General features: G+C 41.8%; 1 protein-coding gene across 11 annotated transcripts in view; it reads left to right on the forward strand.

Annotated features, from left to right (window-relative positions):
• Window positions 1–22,847, forward strand: part of agap1 (ArfGAP with GTPase domain, ankyrin repeat and PH domain 1) — a 667,156-nt gene that overhangs the window by 501,280 nt on the left and 143,029 nt on the right. For 7 of the 11 annotated variants that reach the window (XM_048534221.2, XM_048534222.2, XM_048534213.2 and 4 more), the window contains exon 12: window positions 7,041–7,202. The exons of 2 other annotated variants lie outside the window; for them this stretch is intronic. In XM_048534221.2, coding sequence (XP_048390178.1) covers window positions 7,041–7,202 — 162 coding nt within the window. Of the gene's footprint in view, window positions 1–7,040; window positions 7,203–9,596; window positions 10,119–14,240; window positions 14,982–22,847 lie in introns of those variants that run through there. 2 more of the 11 variants (XM_059647058.1, XM_059647060.1) reach the window with 2 other exon arrangements.

Here is a 22,847-nt window from a genome sequence, read left to right on the forward strand (position 1 = left end):
ACCCCACTACCACTCCAGGGTTATCTGTTTGTTGTTTGGGGTGCAGAGAGGGTGATATTTAGTTGCTGTGCTGGCGTGCTCCTGGTCTACTGAAAATTAAAATACATTTGCAGACAGCAGAGTGCTCCCCTGTGTAGGTACCAATTGTGGTTGATGCAAATGGGTCGGCACATCATTAGCTGCCTGCTGTCATTTAACCCTCTCCAGTCCTCGGCTCAGCTGCTGGAGAAACAAAGAGCAAAAAGATGAGAAGGAGCCATTGGCCAGTTCAGAATGGCAGAAGGAGATTAATACACTGTAGGATATCTCAGCACAACCGTACACAGAAACCGAACGTTAGGAGTTCTTCAGTTTCAGCCTGGTTTTATTATACACAAGAACATTGCATTTCTGTAGCATCCTCATTGTGATAAAATGTTCAAGATGCCCGACAGGAACATAAATCAGGTATAATTTTACATCAAGCCATACATTTAGGCATTAGGGGCGGCATGGTGGCTCAGTGGAAGTGGTATGGGGTGCACACAGTGGCTCAGTGGTGAGCACTGTTGCCTCACACCACCAGGGACCTGGGTTCAGTTCCACCTGCATATTCTCCCCGTGTCTGCGTGAGTTTCCTCATGGTGTTCCAGTTTCCTCCTACAGTCCAAAGATTGTGTAGGCTAGGTGAAATGGCCATGCTCAATTGCCTGCAGTGTTCAGGAATGTGTAGCTTAGGTGGGTTACAGGGAAAAGGGGTGGTGGGGATGGGTTTGGGTGGGATGCTCTTCAGAGGGTCGGTGTGGACTTGTTGGGCCAAAGGATCTGTTTCCACACCATAGGGATTCAATGGTTCTATGACTTGGATCAATAAATTAGGTTTTACAGAACATCTTAAAGGCGGAGAAAGTTATCTCGGGCTTGTAGGGCGGGAGAAGCTGTTGTAGGCCGTTGGGCACATTCTGAGTAGTGGTTCAAGCTTGAGTCAGCTGATATTAGTGAAAACCACGATGATGGCAGTCAAATCGAAATACTGCTAGTAGACTCTCTATATTGGTTTCCAATTCTCAAAGCTGTCCAGTCACATCTGGATTTTGTTTGTGGCATTCAGTAAAAACGGAATGTGGATTGTACACAATGCATGTGGTTCATGTACAAGACGAGGAGGGTAATCTGTGCTGGGAACTGCAATCAGCACAATAATAGGGAAGAAAAAGGGGGAAATGTGCACATCGACCTGTGATTTGATCAGTAGCATAATTTGTAGAAAAGATGTAAAAGCAGCAGATGTATAACAAAATTGGTAGCCTGCTTTCAGTTCTGTAAAGGTAATTAATATCACGAGTTTGTAATTAATTCACTTATTCTTTCTTTAGGAAACCTGTAGCCTGCTTTCCCTTAATGCACTCCAATGCTTTCTTCACTTCTTCCAAGCACAGAACAGCATAAATTCACTTCAAAGTCTGCTGGGAAGTTTAGAGCAAGTTGGATAAAATGGCCACTGTTAAATGTTAACGTTTAAAGCTGAGATCCAATTAGCCATGTTGAAGAAATCAGTGAACTACATGAGTTGATTTGTTGCAGTGTGGTGAAGAGAATGGAAAAGCTGATATTGTTCTCTTTGGAACAGGGAAATTTAACGGAATATTTAATAGGCATATTCAAAATTGTCAGAGATTTTGATGGAATATACAGGGGCACACCCCTGACAAGAGGGTTAGTAACGAGAAGGCAAAGATTTCCGATAATTGGAGACAAGGACAGGGAGGATTAGGGCAGATATTTTGTTTGTTCTTAGGACATCAGTATCGCTGGCACAGCCATCACTTATTGCTCGTTCCTAATTGCCTTTGAGAAGGTGGTGAGCAGCGGTCCCATACCGCTTTGAAGAATTATTAAGTTATATCTAGGTGGTGGGAAAAAGGAAAGCTTCCTTTCGAATTGTGAAGTGGTGTAAGATTTCCCATTGGCAGTGGTTGATTTGGGATCAGACTGGATTGATTCAGGTAACTGTGGCTGTCCCATTCCAGCAAGCCATTAACCAATTTAGACACCCACAGATAATTTTATATTGTTCTGGGGATGTTTCAGCTCAAGGCCAATGGTGAGTCGCAGGAATAAGACCATAAGACATAGGAGTGGAAGTAAGGCCATTTGGCCCATCGAGTCCACTCTGCCGTTTAAATCATGGCTGATGGGCATTTCAACAACACTTCCCTGCACTCTCCCTGTAGCCTGTAATTCCTTTTGAGATCAAGAATTTGTCGATCTCTGCCTTGAAGGCATCCAACGTCCCGGCCTCCACTGCACTCTGCAGCAATGAATTCCACAAGCCCACCACTCTCTGGCTGAAGAAATGTCATCTCATTTCAGTTTTAAATTTACCCCCTCTAATTTTAAGGCTGTGCCCATGGGTCCTAGTCTCCCCGCCTAACGGAAACAACTTGCTAGCGTCCACCCCTTCTAAACCATACATTATCTTGTAAGCTTCTATTAGATCTCCCCTCAACCTTCTAAACTCGAATGAGTACAATCCCAGGATCCTTAGCCGCTCATCATACATTAAACCTACCATTCCAGGGATCATCCGTGTGAATCTCCGCTGGACATGCTCCAGGGCTAGTATGTCCTTCCTGAGGTGTGGGGCCCAAAATTGGACGCAGTATTCTAAATGGGGCCTAACTAGAGCCTTATAAAGCCTCAGAAGCACATCGCTGCTTTTATATTCCAACCGTCTTGAGATAAACGACAACATTACATTCGCTTTCTTAATCACGGACTCTACCTGCAAGGTAACCTTTAGAGAATCCTGGACCAACACTCCCAGATCCCTTTGCACTTCTGATTTGCGAATTTTCTCACCGTTTAGAAAATAGCCCATACCTGTATTCTTTTTTCCAAAGTGCAAAACCTCACATTTACTCACATTGAATTTCATCAGCTATTTCCTGGGCCACTCTCCTAAACTGTCTAAACCTTTCTGCAGCTTCCCCACCTCCTCAGTACCACCTGCCTGTCCACCTATCTTCGTATCATCGGCAAACTTCGCCAGAATGCCCCAGTCCCTTCATCCAGATCAGTAATATATAAGGTGAACAGCTGTGGCACATTTGAGAAGCCTGAGTAAATGTGATTTTTGAATGTCAACGAATTTAGTAGGAAGAGGCCATATAGCCCACGAGACTCACTCACCCAGTCAATATAGCTGCATACTCAGGGCACTTCCTCATCTGTCTGCTGCATATTCTCTCTACATCTCTGCAGACCACAGGACTATCAGCAACCATGCTGCCCTACAGCTTTTCTTTCCAGGGAGTTCAAGTCTGGTTGTGATTGCATCTGTTATCAGCAGGCAGCACTCTATCTTTGGCTACCTCTTGTGTTGGAACTAAAAATAATTCCTCCAATAGCTCAAATACTTTGCACTTCAATATCTGCCTCTTTCTGTGTCTCAGTTATGTGTCTTTGTCTGCATCTTATCAATGTGTGAAGAGTATTGCAGGGAATCCAGCATACGTTTGGATAAGCCTGAGATATCCTTTGCCAATATTATTGAATATAAATTAATATTCCCCAAACTGCCCCCTGCCCTGTAAAATGAATAAACCTGTACTGGCTGTAGTGGTTTTTCTTCATCATAGACCTTGTGTTTTCATAGCACCTTTAACAGTGTGTAATGTCCCAAAGTACTTCATAGGAAAAACTGCAAGCCAGAGTAAAACATTGGGACAGGTGTTTGGTCAACAAGGTAGGTTCTGAGAAGTATCCTAAAGAGAAGAGAGAGCTTAGGGTTTTGACAGTTGAAGGCCAAATCAACCAATTGTGGAGCAATTAAGATCCAAGATGTGCAAGAAGCCGGAATTGAAGGAAGTGCTAGAGGAAATTAATAAGATGATAAAGGGCAAGGGCAGTGGGAAGAGACAGCATAGAATGATTTGAAGCCAAGATATAGAATATTGCTGCAAGGTAGTGTATTTGAATGGAAGCAATTTACAGTTGGGATAATTCTTAAAGATAGAACAGAGGTTTTCAGCAGAGTAGTCATTCAGTCTGCATTTGCTCATGCTAATGTAGAGGTGACCACGTTATGAGCAGCAGATATAGTGGACTAAATTTGAAAGGAGTACAAATAGATCACTGCTTCACTTGGAAGGTACGTTTGGAGCCTTGGACAATGAGAGGGAAAAAGGCAACTGTCACACTTAAATGATTATGTGGGAAGGGGCATAGGTGAGGTGCTAAAGAGATGTTACAGTGATGGACAATGGACTAGGCTGTTGAGGAGGGAACATCCCTGCAGAATGCTGACAGGGGAAGGGAGGGGGAGGATGTGCTTGGCATACATGGCATACTGCTTGAGGTAGCAGAAATAGTAGAACGTGATCCTTTTTGAATTCGGAGATGGAGTGGCAAGTGAGAAGAAGGGAAACCCCATCATTGTTCTGAAAGAAAGGGAAAAAAGTGAGGGAAGAAGTGCTGGAATGGGTTAGGCACAGCTGTGGGCCATGTCAACAATTGTTGTTGGGGGTTGAGGAAACTGTGAAAGGTAGTATCATCAGAATCAACATGATGGAGACAGAGAAAATGAGAAAGTGGAATGAAGTCTGTGCAGGAAACAGGCTGTGAGAATGTACATTCGTGGTAACTGGGAGCCACTAGGTTTGGAATGGATGTTGGTGGATAGCCTATGCCCAGAAATGGAAACTGAGGTCATGGAAGGAAAGGGAAGAGTCAGAGCTGGACATGGACAGGGTACATAAAGTTGTAGAGATGTACAACACAGAAACAGACTCTTCAATCCAACTCGTCCATGCTGTCCAGATATCTTAGTTAAATCTAGGCCCATTTGCCAGCATTTGACCCATATCCCTCTAAAACCCCTTCCAATTCATACATCCATCCAGATACCTTTTAAATGTTGTAATTGTACCACCCTCCACCACTCCATCTGGCAGCTCCTTCCAGATACACAACACCCTCTGCGTGAAAAAGTTGCCCCTTCGGTGCCTTTTAAATCTTGCCCCTCTTACCTTAAACCTATGCCTGCTAGTTATGGACTTGCCCACCTCGGGCAAAAGACCTTGTCTGTTTTCCCCATCCATGCCCCTCATGATTTTTTTTGAACTTGTATAAGGTCACCTGTCAGCCTCCACCACTCCACGGGAATTAGTCTATTCAACCTCTTCCCCTAGTTCAAACCCTCCAACCCTAGCAATGTGCTTGTAAATCTTTTCTGATCCCTTTCAAGTTTCACAACATCCTTCCTTTGGCAGGGAGACCAGAATCTCACTCAGTATGCCAAAAGCACCCTGACCAATGTCCTATACAACTGCAGCATGACCCCACTCCGCCAACTCTTATATTCAGCGCATTGATCAATAAAGGCAAGTGTATCAAATACCTTCTTCACTATCATATCTACCTGCAATTCCATTTTCAAGGAACTATGAACTTACGCTCCAAGGTGTGTCTGTTCAGCAACACTCCCCAGGACCTTACCATTGAATGTATGTGAGAGATGGATGAAAATTGGAAGCAGAGATGAATTCCAGATAAGAGCAGAAAGCTGCACCAAAAATATCAGGCGTAACTGAGATCCATGCAAATATAGATATTCGCCTCTTGCTTAGAGAAAGTGACTTGAATAAGAAGAAATTGTTCAACATGGGGATGACCTTAGCCAGCAGAGAAGGGTGATAGTGGGTGGGGATGGTTCAAGCCTGCTTTTGAGGAAAAAGCAGAGAGCCTTTAGATCATCTTGATGGGGTATGAATGTGTAGAGGAACTACATGGTTCATGGTGAAGAGGCAGCTAGAACCAGGAAACTGGAAAATATAGAACCAACATAAAACATCAGAAAGATCTCAAATGTAGGTGGAAAAAGATTGAACAAGGTGAGGAGAAATCATTAAGTTGGGAAGGAAAATGTTTAGGTTGGACAGGAACAGCCTGAAACAATGAAGCTCTCGGGGCAATCTCATTAGTGGGTTTTGCGAAGAAGGTAGAAGTTGGTTGTATGGGCTGGGGGTGTACAAGGTGGGAAGCTGTAGGGAGAGATCTCCAGAGGACGTGAGGACAGTGACAGGAGTGGAAACAGCACTTTTATGCAAGATGGTTTATTAAAATAGCGCCAAAACAGAAGTTGCTGGAAAAGTTCAGCAGGTCTGGCAATATCTGTGAAGAAAAACAAGAGTTAACATTTCGGATCCAGGGACCCTCAGAACTTTTGTTTTTGTCCCTGATTTACAGCATCCACAGTTCTTTCAGTTTTTATTAAAATAGCAAATGACCGGAAGCTAACATTTCTGTCCTAAGTCTGCTGCAGTGTTCCAGAGAAACCAGAGCAAGCTGGAGGCACAGCATTTCATTTTCCGCTGACGCACTTAACAGTCTTCGGGACTGAACATTGAATTCAAAACTTGAGAGCATGAATACTGCTCTACTTCATTTAACTCCTGACCCTGTCTTGGGTTTTCATGGATCTGCTCTCAACAAAACTGACCAATTATCTGCTAGTGATCTGTCATTAACACCTATTCGGCATCAACAACTCTCCTATACTACCATTAGCACTCCACCTGCCTTCTGCTCTGGGCATTTTTGCCATGTGTTCCATTTGCTCCTCTTTCCCCTATGTATGCAGCATAAAAAGCAAATATCCAATCCCCTTCAGTTCCAGGGTCACATTGGACTGGGAACATTAACTCCATTTCTGTCTCAATGGATGCTGCCAGACCTACTGAGTTTTTCCTGCACCTTCTGTTCTCATTTGAGAACATTAGAATTGTAAAGTTGTTGGGGAACCAGGAGCCAATATAAATATTGACCCAGAGCTGTGATGAATGAACTGGATTACTTGTTATTTAGGATATGGCAGTAGAGTTATAAACAAACTGAACTTTACAGAGGATAAATGCTCAGCTTGTCTGTGCTGTTCCATCCACTCCCTCATTGAGCGTTATGATACTGTTAGGTGGTGACGCATCTGAGAGAGCGCCATGCACTATATACAAGGCAATGCTTCCGTTCAGGGACTTAGCTCGTTTTCTTTCCAACCTCAGGTAATGTGACCCCTACAGGCTCAGCAACACAGATGGCATGTGGAATCAGCCTGGTCTCCTTCAACAGCCGTCCCGAGGGCATGCACCAACGCTCATACTCCGTGTCCAGTGCTGACCAGTGGAGTGAAGCCACGGTCATCGCCAACTCTGGCATCAGCAGTGGTAAGTCTCACAATGTGGTTTAGAAAAACACAGAAAATGCTGGAGTAACTTAGCAGGTTGGCCAGCATCTATAGGAGAGAGAAACAGTTCAGAAATTTAGGAATTCCTAATTTTCCTCACAATGGCCAGGTGTTTCAGAAATGGCGGAATGTCTCATAATATGCCTTTGCCTTGTTATCATATCCATTTAGTATGCTGCCACAGGCACAGAGGAGGAAACACATTCATGACCTTGTTTATTTCTGTGGGTGTGATTTATTCAACAAAGCTCACACATCAAACACTCTGGAACTTCATTGAGATAATAAAATCACCAGTTTGTGATCGGTTTTGCCAATTAAAAGTTGTTTATTGCAAAATATTGAAAGCAAATTGTTGTTGTTGTAAATCTGTTCTCTCTCTTGACAAGAAATTTATTTTAAAACCTTTAAGTTCATCGTGCCCTCTGTGCATCAGCTGTGGCTCAGTAGCTAGCAAACTCACCTTTGCACCAAGGCTATGGGTTTAAATCTCACTCCACTGGTTTAAGCGCAAAGTCCATGCTGCCATTTCCAGTGCTAAGAGAGAATGCACTGTCAGAGGTGCTACCTTTTAGATAAGGCATGAAGCAGAGGTCCTATCTGCAGTCTCACTTGGACGTACAAAGTCCCATGGTGCTATTTTGAAGGAGAACAGGGGAGTTCTCCTGGTTTCTAAGCCGATATTTATCCCCCAGTCAACACAGTAACAGATTATTCTGTCATTTTCACATGTCTTATTGTGGGTACTTGCTGTGCACAAATTGACACGTTCTGATCAAAATATTACACTTCATTGGCTCTATGTTTTTCAAATTCCTGAGGCGATGAAGTGTTTCCCAACCCCCCGCCCCCATCCTTTTCCTGCCTTCCCTTCGTTAACATTAGGCATGTCCTCTGTGCAATGCCATTTCTCACACCAGCCATCCAAGTCTTGGTGAATCAAAATAATAACTTGGATGTGCTCAGTTAAAACTGTCCTAAAATCTTTCCCATGAGATTGTTCCATGCCCAAGAAGGGGAGGAGGAATACATCTTGGCTGAATGCGCACCGGATCTGAGAGATCCACAGTTTGCTTTTGTCTCCTCCTTGAACCTTTTCCATGTGTGTATGTAGCCGTTCCTTGTGCCCTTAACCCCATCTCTTCCACCATCTTGCTCAAGCTGTGTTTCCATGAATCTAATAAACATCCAACAGAATAATCACATAGGCCTAATAGCATTAATAATTTGATGAAGTTATGGTTTCCAGTAAAGGATATTCTACAAGTTGAACGATTACACTGCCGGTTACCTGGGTGAAATTGTGATTTGCAGTTTTTCATTTATTTAGTGAATTGAGATTTTTTGATATGGAAAAAGAAATAATCCATCATTAAATGTACCAGCTGTCACTGTCAGTTTTTATCATTGGTATTTTCACAGCAATGCATTTTTAATTGTAATTTAATTACTGCATCTTCTCAAAGTAACTGCTTACTCTTGATATTTCTTACAATCAATGCATTTTTTTATTTCTGTTTCATTTGGGTGTGTTTTTACCACTGTCCATGCAAACTGAAATACTGGGCCAGATGTTCCAGTGGCAATAGGAATGCATTTTGAAGCATTCACGTTGTCTCACGCTAGGGCCGTGAGGATGTCCTGACGGCACGTGCATGTTAGCTTCTCCAGGAATTTAAACACTGCATTACCCAAGCCCCTCCAAAAATGTCTTGACTCTTCCATTCCTCCCAGGTGAGCGACTAATAGTGGAGGTTATTCCACTCACCACAAACTCCACAACTCTTCATTCCCTCTCTCCACACCCAGCTGCTCACACTCCTAAGCCCAACTCAGCACCACCCCCAACCCTCTTGAATCCACTCCCTACCATCCTGACTGCTGAGCCCCCATTCAACCTTACCCTTCCTTTCTACTCCTCTTCACATCCTCCACCCCTCTTTACCCAATCAACTGTCCGTTACCCTTCACCCACTCAACCCCCCCGAACTCAATCCCCCTCCTTCACCCATTCAGTCTCCCCACTAAAACTTTTGAGATTATTAAGATGTTTTTTGAACAGTGCAGCAGATTTGGTAGAAGGGGAGTCTGTCCTCTGCCCTGTTCCTCTTCAACTTTGTTCCCTGAGCTTGGTTGCAGTGAGAAATTGCTGCAACAACCAGGACAGGGAGATCCAGCTGCAAAGAAAGATCATAATTATCCTTGTGGTCAGTAACAATTGCCCCATCACATCACTAACCAGGAGATCTGGCCCACTGCTTCTACTTTAGTTTTGCTGCTTCAGTGTAAGCATGTTGCATAGAGTGAAGCCTAAGTGCAGGACCTGTGCAGGGTTCAATACTGAATAAAGCTCTCTGTAATTTGCCCAATTAAGCACCCCCACGACAGGTACCGCATGAGGTTGGGTGCAAGATACAACCATCTCCGTTCCACCTCACCTTGATTCATTGACCTGGACCTCTGAAAAGGAAGATCTGCTGAATTTTGGTGACATTTTAATTTCTGTCACATCTCCAGCTTTATGTAGTTATTTATGTTTGTGTAAAAGTTTGTGCTGTTTGGGTGGATTTGTCATGCACAAGGATCTGATTCTTAAGATTCAATTGTCATACAACAATTAGAGGGAGGAGATTGAATTTACAGCCATTATCAATGTACATATTTGCTGTATAAGCCATACACAGCAGTGATTACAGAGTAGTAATCTAACCAAGGTGGGTGCGGGAGGACAAATCTTTAACAGATGTAAAATTAACATCTATAACTTGTATTTATGTGACATCTTGTGCAGTGTCACATCTAAGGACATTTTATTTGGAGTGCCATTAAACAAAATTTAAAACTGAAATACACAAAGGGATGTTAGCATTGGTGACTGGTAAGATTTAAGGATGGAGTTGAAGGTGGAAGTAATGGTGGACAGGTTCAGTAACGTTATAAGACACGTTACATGCAGGTGCCATAGTTCACTGACGGACTGTGGGTTGGTGTGGTACCACATACATTTACATGTATATTGCAGGCTGGAGCTCAGGATAGTGATTCTTTGCCTCGCATGACTGACAGCAATCTCTCCTGCTCTTACTGACTACCACTGGCTTGACTGTGTTCTGAAAGCAGCTCTGTTGCCTATCAAGTGTTGAGATAGCTTCAAGCCATAGCTTCTGACTCAAGAGTCTGGTATGCTACCCACTGTGCCACAAGGCCTACAAGATACACATTAATCATGAGATAACAAGGTTTAGAGCTGCGTGAACACAGCAAGCCAAGCAGCATCAGAGGATCAGGATGATCCAGTTGGGTGATAGAAGACACTTGAGTGGCTTAGTTGCCTACTTCTGCTTCTGCAACTCTTCAGTTGATATGCTGTAATATCAGAATTATTTGCAATTACTTAATAAACATCAGTGCTGTGTTTCAAGATTCATAACTGTCATTGGAACTTTTACTGATAGTTTAATTTCTGTCATGAATGGGGAGGTTTGCCACAATGATCCAATATTGTCAGCACTTCCTGTGAAATTCCAAATGTTTCTACAACATTACTTGTAATGACAACCAAAAGAAGGATTCATGTAGGAAGAATCCTTGTGGAAAATGGGGTTGGAGGGGTGAAACGGAGAAAGTAGTGTATGCCCTCATACCGTATTGATTCCAATAATTAAGGACTGGTGAGTATGTTACTAATACTAAATGAGGCTTCTCTAGCTTTATATCACACTGAAAGAGAAATTATGTATTGATGTTGCCTACACTTTAATTTGGGTTTAATTGAAAAGAATATGAAGGAAAGCCAGTAATATGTTTCTAAAGGAAATGCATTTATCAGTCATTGGAAGTGTCAGCAGCTTAAAAAATATACATTTGTGTTACTGAATTATTGAACACATCACGCTCATTGACTGCAGATGAATTTACATTCTGGTAGTTACAAGGCAACTGTAACCTCTAACCGTAACCAATTTAATTTGTTCATGATGCAAGGAACCATGGATATTGCAGGCAGCCTTTAAAAGAAAGGGATGTTTATACTGTTTGTAGAATGCCTTCCGAGTGCGGTGCAGGACAAGACTTATACTGCCATCTTTTTTGTTTCAATTACCCAGATGCAAATGGAAATCTAAGCCCATGCAGAACCTGGTATCTGATTGTTGGGCATATTATCATTGTTTGATAAACTGAATGGACAGTCTCAGTCTTTCCCTGAGCAGTAAGAGTATGAAATTATCTTCATAAATTTCCCCAGGTGGTCCAATGTATGGGACCACACAAACTGGATTTTATGCTAAATATTTAGACAAAGCAAAAACAGTCTCTTAATATTACATTCAATCAGTCCAGTCAGCATTTTTCGGCTAAGTTAGCAGCCAATTTAAAATTAACTGATGAGGCCTTTGAGAAGTAGGATTGATAGTCAAAAATAGCCTGTAGTAACCAAAAATAATATTTAAATACTGTATTGAAAAGATAATAAAATCAGTTTGAACCCAGGCTGAGGTAAGCAGAGTGAGAGGGATGTTATATTTTGAAACCATAAAGTGATGAAGATTTTCCTTTTTTCAAGATTGATTCTTAACGGTGTAATATTTGCTTTGGTTTTTTTTTGATACTGTTGGCATCTTGGTTTTGTACTGATAATCAATGTCCCTGGTAATCAGTGGGATGATTTCGAGGCGGGAACTTAAGCATTTAGCAGCGCTAACAGCTACTAGCAGGGGAAATGTTTCTCAGATCTCATGGCAGCCTGACACAGTTTTAAAAAGTACTGTGTCTTCATTAGTGTCTAGAAGCCTTTGAGTAGCTCACAGATTTAGTCGACATTTTGTATGCTGGGGCTTTTTACTGTCCTTATTAAGCAGCTATTGGGGATCCCCTGGGTGTTGGCCATTTAAAGAGGTGCCTTGTATCATTAGATAGATTGCACTGTAAGAGGCAGAACAGGGGAGTAAGAGGTGCAAGTTAAACTGTGAGAAAATGGGGCCAAGCGCGAAGCTCCTGCCTCCAGTAACTGCTGGAGTAGATTTATCACAAGTCGCTTCGATCCAAGGCTCAGGCTCTGATACACGTTCAACTGTTTATCATACTAATGGTGTCACACAGACTGAGCGCATCAACTTATAACAATTTCCAAAAGAGATTTTGCTTCGTCCCTAAGCGAACAAGCAGTTTGATTTCATCGTGCACTGTTTAACAACTACAGCCAGTGATACTTGTCTGTTGATTTTCCTGCAACCATTATGGTTATAGTCACATTTAGTCTTTAATGATCTGGATGAAGCAGTAATGATGGATTATTCTTGTGTGGCAAGGCTGAGAGAGATTGAGTTTAATGTTCAGTTTTTATTTCCAATGTCTGATAGCACCGAATGCAGTAAATTGTGCTTGTAGGACACTATTCACTAGTATATTTCAGTACCCTTTATCTCTTTCACAAATGCATTTAAAGAGGAAGCCAAATAAGTACAGAAGGGAGAAAGGCCAAGAGATTGTGCAGATTTAGTTTGCTGGAGTAGAATGAGAGGAGACTTTTGTGTGGAGCATTCAGTTGGGCTGTTTCACTGCTTTAAACTTTGTGTAACTCATTCCAAGAGAGACTACAAATTGAGATCACTGTTATTCTCAAACCTCAATTTCCAATTGCTGAAACGCCATTGTACTTTAGAATTGAGACATCATAATGTGTTTCCATCAGCATGTTCCAGTAAATTCAACTCAAGCTGATTCCAGCTGAATGCTTTGATTTACTCGCTCCCCATGATTTCAGTACAAAGCACAGTACAGCTCACCATGACAGGAAGGGATAAGCATGGTTGCAGCTCAGGGTTGCCCATCTTCGCAGATTTCGTACAGACTCCAGGATTTAGTGAGTAATCTCCAGCACTAAACAATCTAAAGAGAAACATCAGAAGCCTGTTTAAAAAGAATGGATTCGAGCACTAATGGACTTCTGTATATTTTAGATTGTTTGCCAACCAACACGGGGCCTCAATGTTAATTCTGCTTTCTCCACACACATGCTGCCAGACCTGCTGAGTTTCACCGGTTGTTTTCGTCTTGGATCTCGAGCTTCCACAGTTCTTTGGTTTAACCTGTCATATGAGAACCTGATTACGTCTTGTAACAGTCACGCAGTCTTTAGACCACAGTTGGTGAGAGGCTGCACTTATTCCTGTAGAGGACCGACATGTTAATACCAGAGATTCAACTGGAGCAAATAGTACTAGCACGTAATTTCTTAAGTGGGCCACTTAGTGTTGGTGTTCCTGTATGCCTGCTGTCCTTGTTCCAGGTAATAGTGTTTAAATGTTGAAAGAGCCTTGACGAGTCACTACAATGTGTTGTTAAGATGTTTTGTAATGTTGCTGCATTACACCGGGGCGGAGGGGGTGAATATCGAAGGTGTGAATGGAGTACCAATCAAGTGGGCTGCTTTCTCCTGGTGCTGAGTATCTTGGGTGCTGTTGAGCTGCACTCATCCAGGCAAGTGGGAAGTATTCCATCACACTCCTGACTTATGCCTTGTGTGTGATGGACAGGTTTTGAGGTGTCAGCAGGTGAATTCCTTGCCTGACCTCCTCTTGTACCTATAGTGTTTTTATGGCTGGTCGAGTTCAGTTTGTGGTCAATGGTAACCCATTGAGAATTTTGATGTCTGGGATTTTGGTAACAGTAATGCCAGTGAAGCTAAAGGGAAGCTGGTGATTGTGTGGCAATTTTGCTCAAGTGCTATTTAATTTACATTGTTTCACATTAGCCCTAATTGAGAGAAAGAAAGATCTTGCATATCTGTTGTGCTGTTCATAATCTCAAAGATGTCCAAAAGTTGTTTAGCCAATATTCATTGTTGTAATGTGGGAAATAGAGCAACATGCACAGCAAACTTCCACAAGCAGTAACATGATTAACATCAGATTGTGGGATAAGCAGGCAATGTGATTTTGTGATGTTGGTTGAATAAGTTTGACCTGAACACCATGCTTAGAAAATATCATATTTGGTTTGTTTATGTTTACTTCAGAGAGCAGACTGGGCCTTGATCAAGTAGATTATCGGAGAGATGGCACCCCTCCCTCATTATTCTACTGGCTTGTCAGCATTTCGTTTTATGCTGAGGATACAGAGTGGAGCATGAAACCCTCAACCTTCTGTCTAGTATTGCCAACTAGACCTGGATTTTCAGCTTCAGGACTACGTTTTAAACTATCGATCCACTGAATCAGAGGCAAGGACACTAGAACTCAGCCACAGCTGCTACTCCATATTTAGACACTTGTTATTTTATTTGGTAGTAAAATGCTTTGGCATGTTGTGCAGCTGTGAAAGGCACTATAGAAATGTAGGTTTTCCTTTCTTTTAGACTGTCACGCATCAGCAAAGAAAGTAAATCAGTTGAAGGAGTAAGTATTTATACATTTCTGAAAAATGGTCCATTGATTGTGTCCCCACCCAGCTTTTCTTCTCTCGCTCTCTCTCTCTCTCGCTCTCTCTCTCTCTTCCCTGAAGTACTCCAAAATATTAGTAGTAGCCACAAGGTAATCATCATGGCACTGTGCTACCCGAAAAGCGGTAGGAGATCGGACTAATAGCCACCCCCAACAGCTCCAGATCCTCATGAGGATCAGATTGAACAAATTAACAGCAGAAAGGTCAATGTTCCTTTACACCTTGTGCCCCAGGTACCCTGATGATGACACATGCTTTGTGCCACTGACTCCTTGCTCTGGCCTCCAGGAAAATTGTGCTGCCATTACAGATGTGTGTGTGATCGGGCAACAACAGCGACCTTTAAGAAAGACAGCAGTGTCAAAACTGCTTGTATGAATTTAGAAAATGAACGGAGCTGGTGCCTCTGCCAGCTGTCTGGTCTGTGGAATTTTCTTCTGCTGTGGATTTCAGGATTCCTTTTACCTCTTTTATTTATCCCATGTCTAATCTTTGTCTGCTTCATTTATTTCTGATGGTCCCCACCCCCAGCCTCATCCCATGACCAACCCTCCCTTGCATCCCCACCTCCTTGACCTGACACAACCTGTCCATCTTCTCTCCCACCTATCTGCTCCTCCCACCTCACTACCAATGCCCACCACTGCCGACCTGCACTCACCCATCATCATCCCAACTACGTTCCCCAGCCCCACCCCGTCTTAATTTATTTCAGAGCTCCCTTTCCCCGCTCCTCCCCCCGCCTTTCTGAAGAAGGGTCCCAACCCAGAACATCAACTTTGCTGCTCCTCTGATGGTGCCTGGCCTGCTGTGCTCCTCCAGCTCCACACTGTATTATCCCACAATCTATTCTGATGTTTTAGTGTTGTTTCTTTTTTATTCGTTCATTAGATAAGCACTTAACTGGCTAGGCTGACATTTGTTGCCCATCCCTAATTGCTCAGAGGACAGTTAAGAGTCAACCACATTATCGAGGATCTGGAGTCACATTAGGCCAGATGAGATAGGATGGCAGTTTCCTTCCCTAAAGAATGTTAGTGAACTTGATGGATTTTTCCAATAATCGGCAATGGATTCATGGTCATCATTAAACACCTCTTTATTCCAGATTTTTATTGAATTCAGATTCCACTATCTGCCATGACAGGATTCAAACCCAAATCACCAGAACATTACATGAGTCGTTGAATTAGCAGTCCAGCGATAGCACCACTAAGCCATCGCCGCCCCTACCAACGTGCTATTCAATTTGTTGTCTCTTAGATTAAATATTAAACCAAGGACTGTCTGTCTCGTATTCTATGGTGCTGTTTGGAAACTGTGATAAATACATTGCTTTCAATTAAAATAGACAATCTGATCATTATTACATTGCTGTTTGTGGAAACTTGCTGCACATAGTTTGGCTGCTGCATTTTCAAATTACATTAGTGACTATACTTCACAAGTACTTCATTGACTTTAAGCCACTGAGAGTCATCCTGAGGCTGGCAAAACAGCTTTCTTTCTTTCTATAATACTTGCAGATGACCAGTTTTGATTTTTTTAATTTATTTTTGTCACATGTACTGAGATACAATGAAAAGTTTTTGCTTTACGTGATCTGCAGAAGATTGCACCATTCAAAGTGTATCAGGTAGCAGAACAGAGTACAGAATAGTGTTACAGCTGCAGAGAAAGTGTAAGGAGAGAATCAACATTAGTATTTGAAAGGTGTGATCAAGTATAACAGCAGGCAAGAATCTATTCTTGAACCTGTTCATACATGTATTCAAACTTGCTATCTTCTGTCTGACAGGTGATGGTGAAAGAGAATATACCTAGAGTGGGAGAGGTTTTTGATTATGTTGGTTGCTTTTCCAAGGCAATGGATGGAGTCAGTGGATGGAAGGTTGGTTTGTGTGATGGACTGAGCCGTGTTCACAACTCTCTGTAGTTTCTTGCCATCTTGGGAAGAGCAATTGCCGTGCAACACTGTGATACATCCAGATAGGATGCCTTCTGTGGTGGATCTATAAATGTTGGTGAGAGTCTTCATAGACATGCCGAATTGCCCTAGCTTCCTGAGGAAGTGGAAGCGTTGTTGTGCTTTCTTGACTGTCGCATCATGGCTAGGACAGATTGTTGGTGATCATCACTCCCAGGAAGTTGCTGTCTACTATCTCCACATCAGCATCATTGATGCAGACAGGGCCATACCTTCCGCCTTTCTTCCTGAAGTCGATGACCAGCGCCTTCGTTTTGTTGACTTTGATGGAGAGATTGTCTTTATACAATGCTGCTAAGTACTTAATCCCTTTCCTGCAATCTGTCTTGATATTTGAGATCCAACCTACAATAGTGGTATCACTCACAATACTTGTCAATGGAGTTGGGGTGGAATGAGTGTATAAGGTGCATCGTTGGTGAGTACTCAGCCTTGCTAACAATTAGTAATAGATATATTGGCTAATTGATTAATTCAACACTACCACCATGAACCCCCATTCCCTGCCCTCCACCTCCTTTCCAAAGCCCCAGATACAATCTGCTAATCCTGCTCATAAAGGGAGTAAGCATTGGGCCTTTCTACCCTGTATGACCCTATACCATGACATGCAGTTATGTAGAAACATAGAAAATAGGAACAAGAGTAAGCCATTCCAGCCATTGAGCCTGCTCTGCCAGTCAGAATGATCAGAGCTGATCATCCAACTCAGTAGCCTGTTCCTACTTTTCTCAAGTATACTTCAGTCCCTAGTAATTAACTGACTGGAACATCAGATGAGCTGTTTACCATTGGGTTACAGCAGTTCTGTAAAGACCTTGTTGAGAGAACCTAGGAGAGGAATATTCACAGGACCAATGATTGCGGCAATGGTGCTTCAGACGCACTGTGCAAGGTAACAAATATCCAATAACTGCTGTCTGGCAGGGTGTTGAGAGGCAGGAATTCAATCAAACACCTCTAACGATGACATAAACTATGAAAGTGAATTATGGCCTGAAACGTACTGTCAACCGTATGTCATTTGTTATGTTTTGCAGCATAGACTTTAGCATTCAAATTTGAATGTCCTTACTATTTTGAAGTTTGTACCATCGCAGCAGCACAGAGTGAGATTGTGAATTTGGGTATGAAGGTGTATGGTTTCATGTCAGTGACGCCGAGTTTCAAATATTACCAAAGGATGTATGTTGTATAATACATACACAAAATCCTATGCCTTTGCAGTAAAAGCCTGCCTGCTATTGATTGTATCCGCATCAACCGTAATTAGAAGTGTTATCAATAATTTACATTAGTCTTAAACTAGCATTATAGACAGCTTGCTACTGCCTTTTTTCAACATTTTTTTCAACTCATTTGTTTCTCCAAAATTTATTCTTTGACATTACTAGCATTTATTGCCTGTTCCTGGCAAAGCAGCAAAAAAAGTATGTTACTTTAGAACTTTTCATGTCCTCACCCCATTCCGTTGAGGTCATTTGAAGGTGATAGTGGGCCAACTGTGTGCCATGGTTCTTGGCTGAAGTCATGTAAATTCTACTCTGGGTGAGGGCACCAAGGCCCCTCGAAACATGTTACGTGATGTGTGAAACAGTTGTGGATTTACAACAATACAGGAACCTCAGTCACTAGTTTTTATTTTCCAAAAATTTTAAACTCAGTTAAAATTTGGAGTGGGTTTTGAACCTCTGTTCTGTAACCCTGTAATCTAATAATGTAAAACCATAAAATTCGGAGCAAAAGTAGGCCATCAGGTCTGCTGCGTCATTCAGTGAGATCATGACTGATCGGATAATCTCAGTGCCATTTTCCGTTCATTTCCTTGTAACCTTTGATTCACTAACTGATTAAAAATCTGTCTGAACATAACTAACAATGTACGCTTTATTGTCCTCTGTATTAAAGACGTCCACAGATTCACTCTTCTCTGGGAAAAGTAATTTTTGTATCTTAAATGGGCACCTCCTTTTTTTTGTGAGATAGTGCCCTCTGGTTTTAGATACTCCCACAAAGGAAACTAACTTCTCTGCATCTGATTGTGCTGTTGTAGCCAGTGAGCTTGCATCTGACATAGCCCCTCTTTCTGTCCACAGATTTTACCAAACCCATTGCATATTTGCTGCATTTTTATTCTAGATTCTAGATTTCCATCTTCCACAGGATGTTATTTTTGCACCATTATTTTACCTTGCTGATGGCAGTCAGTAACGTTTTACCTTAAATGCTAATTATAAGTGTATAGACTACTCATCAGAGACCTGCGTTACTAACAGAAAAAATTGTGCTGGATTTCACACAATGTCACCCATCCCCACAATCCCAAGTAAAAACTCAACTGGAAGCTCATCCAGATAAAATTTGGATATCCCACAGTCATTTTGTTCGGCAAGATGTTAATGGACACATGATAAGCATAAAAAATACCTGTGGGAGTGGGATGAACCTGTTTAGTGGGCATCAATAGGTAACTTAAGGACCTCAACAGTCCAAGGATGGGAGAGCTGCCCAATGTCTCCACTGCTCCTTTATAAAATGGGAGATAGAATATCTTGCTTTCAGATGGTGACAAGAAGATAAGGCTGAAACATTTGCAACAAAGCCAAGAAATGCTGAGTGGATGATCCATCTAAGCCTCCTGCAGAGGTCCCAATTCAGTTAACTCCACATATTGTTGTGAAATTGTGATACTGCAAAGTTACAACACTTGAGGAAGCTTGACACCATGTAGGACACAGCAGCCTGCTTGATTGGCACCATACCCACAAACATCCACTCTTCACCATCAGTGTTCAGTGGCAGCAGTGTGTAGCATCTGCAAGATGCACTGCAGAAATTAACCAAAAATCCTTAGACTGCACCTTCCAAACCCACAATCATTTCTGTCTAGAGGACAAGGGCAGCAGATACATGGGAACATCACCTCTTGCAAGTTTCCCTCCAAGCCACTCACCATCCTGACTTGGAAATATATTATCATTTCTTCACAGTCACTGGGTCGAATTCCTGGAATTTCCTCCTTAACAATATTGTGGGTCAACCTACATGATGTGGACTGCAGTGGTTCAAGAGTGCAGTTCACTACCTTCTCAAGGACAACTAGGGATGTGCAATAAACCCTGGCCCAGCCAGCAATGCCAATATCCTATGGCTGACTAGGAAAAGAGAGGGCTTTAACATTTAGCTCCTTGTGTTGCATCAAGTTGTAAAACTCAGAGCTAGTTCCATTCATGTTATGTGTGAGATGCTGTGGTTTCTTCTGGGCAACATAGTGATGGATATTAGTATTGAAATATTTCCTATTTTTAACACCCTTTATTCACCCACCAGTGAGAATTTTGTAAGATTTAACCGAAGCTTCCAACTTCGGACCCTGGAGAGATCCTCTCACTGCATTGCTTTTTCAGTCTCACATCAGACATTCTTGACAGGTTGTCCATATTCTCGGGGCCACTTTCTGTGGCCCATACCCACTTGAAGCCAGGTTGAGACTGTTTCAAGTTAAACAGAAGTGTATAGTGAAGAGAAAGAGGCAGCTTCTATACTGTCAGCCAAATATAGATTTAGGCTCTCTGATGCAAAGGTTCACTAAAGTAAACTGTTTGGTGACATTTGGACACAATGAAAAAAGAAACATTTGTGCATGTAGGACACATTATAGTGGTGTATGAAGCTAAATATGTTTTAAAATTTGGTTAGATCATAGGGTACTGTGCACAGTCTTGCTGTCCACATTACATAAAAGGATCTGAAGTACTACAGATAAAGACTGACAAGGATGCCACTAGAATTGTGACGTTATAATTATGAGTCTGATCAGCTCAAGTCTCTTTTTCATCTCTAGAAAAGAGAAAGCTTAGGGTGACCTAATGGAGGTCTTCAGAATTACAAAGGCATTTCATTGCGTGGACATAAATCAATTCTTTTCACTTGTGCGGCTAGTAGATAGACTAATAAATCCAATAAGGAACTCTGGAGAACCTTTTTTACCCAGCAATGTATTAGAATGTGGTTGGGGTGAGGTGAGTCATGCAAACACGTTTAAGAATAACCTGTTTCTGTGCTGAAATGGTGATGGCACTCCTTTTTCAAGTTGAAGAAATCTATGTCAAGTGGGAACTGCTGGTGTAGGAGAAGTCGGGTAAATCTTTTCCCACATCAGTGCTGTCCCCAACATCTAATCAGCATGTAAATAAATCTCAGCAATGAGATGGTGTCATGGGTGGTCTGACTCGAGATTTTGTTGATTATTTCTGATTGCTGCATTGCAGTAAAGGCTGTCCAATTTATGTGCCACTTGTTCAGATTACAGTTTGGCTTCGGAAGGGGCGCTTTAGTCCCCTCATTCCAGGGTTAACTAGTATTGGCATAACCATTAAGGTTAGTCAGTGGGCCTTTGTCTGGCAAAGAATTTGGAAAAAATACATAAGAAGCAGGATGAACATGAATCTCACTGCCCACAGAATGCAATGTATCCTAGTTTAAAAATGGAAATAAAAATTTGATTCACATCTGAAATAGCACTCCAAAGTGGCTGCCACTTACTAAATGAAAGAGCATAGCAGACTTATACACATTCACCAACTTTACTTATAACTTAAAATAATCCAAAAAAATAAAGCTGATGGTGTCACCTGTTTGAGCTAGTAAAACTAGCTTGAAGGTTATATGACTTATAAAAACCTCTGTGTAAGCCATCACTTAGGGGAGGACCATGCACAGTTTCTGTCTCCAAATTGCAAGATTGTAGGAACCTCAGTGAAGGTGTCAAATGGATTTGCCAGAAGGATACCACCACTGAGATATCAGCCTTGGATTGGATCATCCTCTAGAAAAGTTGAAGGCTGAGAGGTGATTTCATAAAATGATTTTAAAAATTATGAAATGGTGTAATAGAACAGAGGTAGCTAGAAAATGTTTCCACAAGTCCTAATCTAAGAGCTATTAGCATGTAGTGGTTTGTTTTTAAAAAAAATCAGTGGTAAACTCAGGAAAATCGTTTATATCCAGCGAACAGTAAGCTTATCCAAACTAGTCATTCTCAACTTTGTTATTCTTTTGACTATTTCTGAATCAGCAACCTTTACTGGTTTATTATTGTAGGGTGTCTGAATCTAAAGTATAATGTAGATTAGGAAACACTATCCATATATACTAGATTATTATTGCCCCCCACCAGATCAGCAAGTATTTATTGTTGCTTTTCCTTCAGATATGTCTTTATTTATCTCCTTCTCCGCCACCTGTTTTTACTTTGAATTCCCTCTGTTTTCAGTGTCAGTAACAGCCTTTGATGAGGATTTTTATCTGAATATGCAACATTAGTGTGACTCTTCACAGCCCATTTAAGACTTTGCCTCCTTCAGCAAGCAGTTGTCTCCCAATCCAGCACTGTACATTCTCTATTCAAGCTAACACAGCTCCCTCAGACTTTCGGATTCATTCACTTCTCTCTGACTTGCAAACTTTATGACCAACAATTTCTTTTGAAGGTGTTTGAGTTCCCTCAAACTGCCCAGGTCAGTAACTCCACCAGTATTAATGACCATTGCTGTTTCATGGGGCTAATTGATCTTTCTGACATTGTGTAACTCCACTAAGTCTTTTTTAAACCATCTTGTCAAGATTGTTTTAACGAGCAGTTGAAAACTGACATGAACAGGACATTGAATTCTGGATGTTTCTCCACAACTGCTTCTTTTAAGAAAGTTTGTTGATAGAGACTGTTGCTCATGAATGGGTGTCAAGTGGCTGTTGTGTTCCAAATTCAGATTGATCACATCCATGTATAACCTCAGACAGAAAAAACAATTCAATAAGTGGTTGGGGCAGCTGCAGCCTGTGGATCAAGGATCCCATTGTGTTCAAGCCTGAAACAAGACCTGACTGCAACATATCAGTGCAGTTGTCTTTGATTTGAACCATGCAAGAACTTCAAGGTCCAAAAAATTACAGGTTGCAGCCCTATGAGGTCAAGCTACTTAAAGTGCAATGATTTTGTAAAATTGACCAAAAGTTTCCCATGTCTGAGCTTGGATTATTTGGAGCATTTAAATAATACCAAAGACTGGGGGAGTGCATAGTGACTAGAATTGTCAGCCAATTCTGAAGGCTTTAAAGGAAATTCCTTATATGCTTGCTTCCCATTTCCTCATTTTGCCTATTATTTTAAAGTTACTGGCCAACATCTCCTAC

This window comes from Stegostoma tigrinum, chromosome 7 (genome assembly GCF_030684315.1).
Source record: "Stegostoma tigrinum isolate sSteTig4 chromosome 7, sSteTig4.hap1, whole genome shotgun sequence".
NCBI lineage: Eukaryota > Metazoa > Chordata > Chondrichthyes > Orectolobiformes > Stegostomatidae > Stegostoma > Stegostoma tigrinum.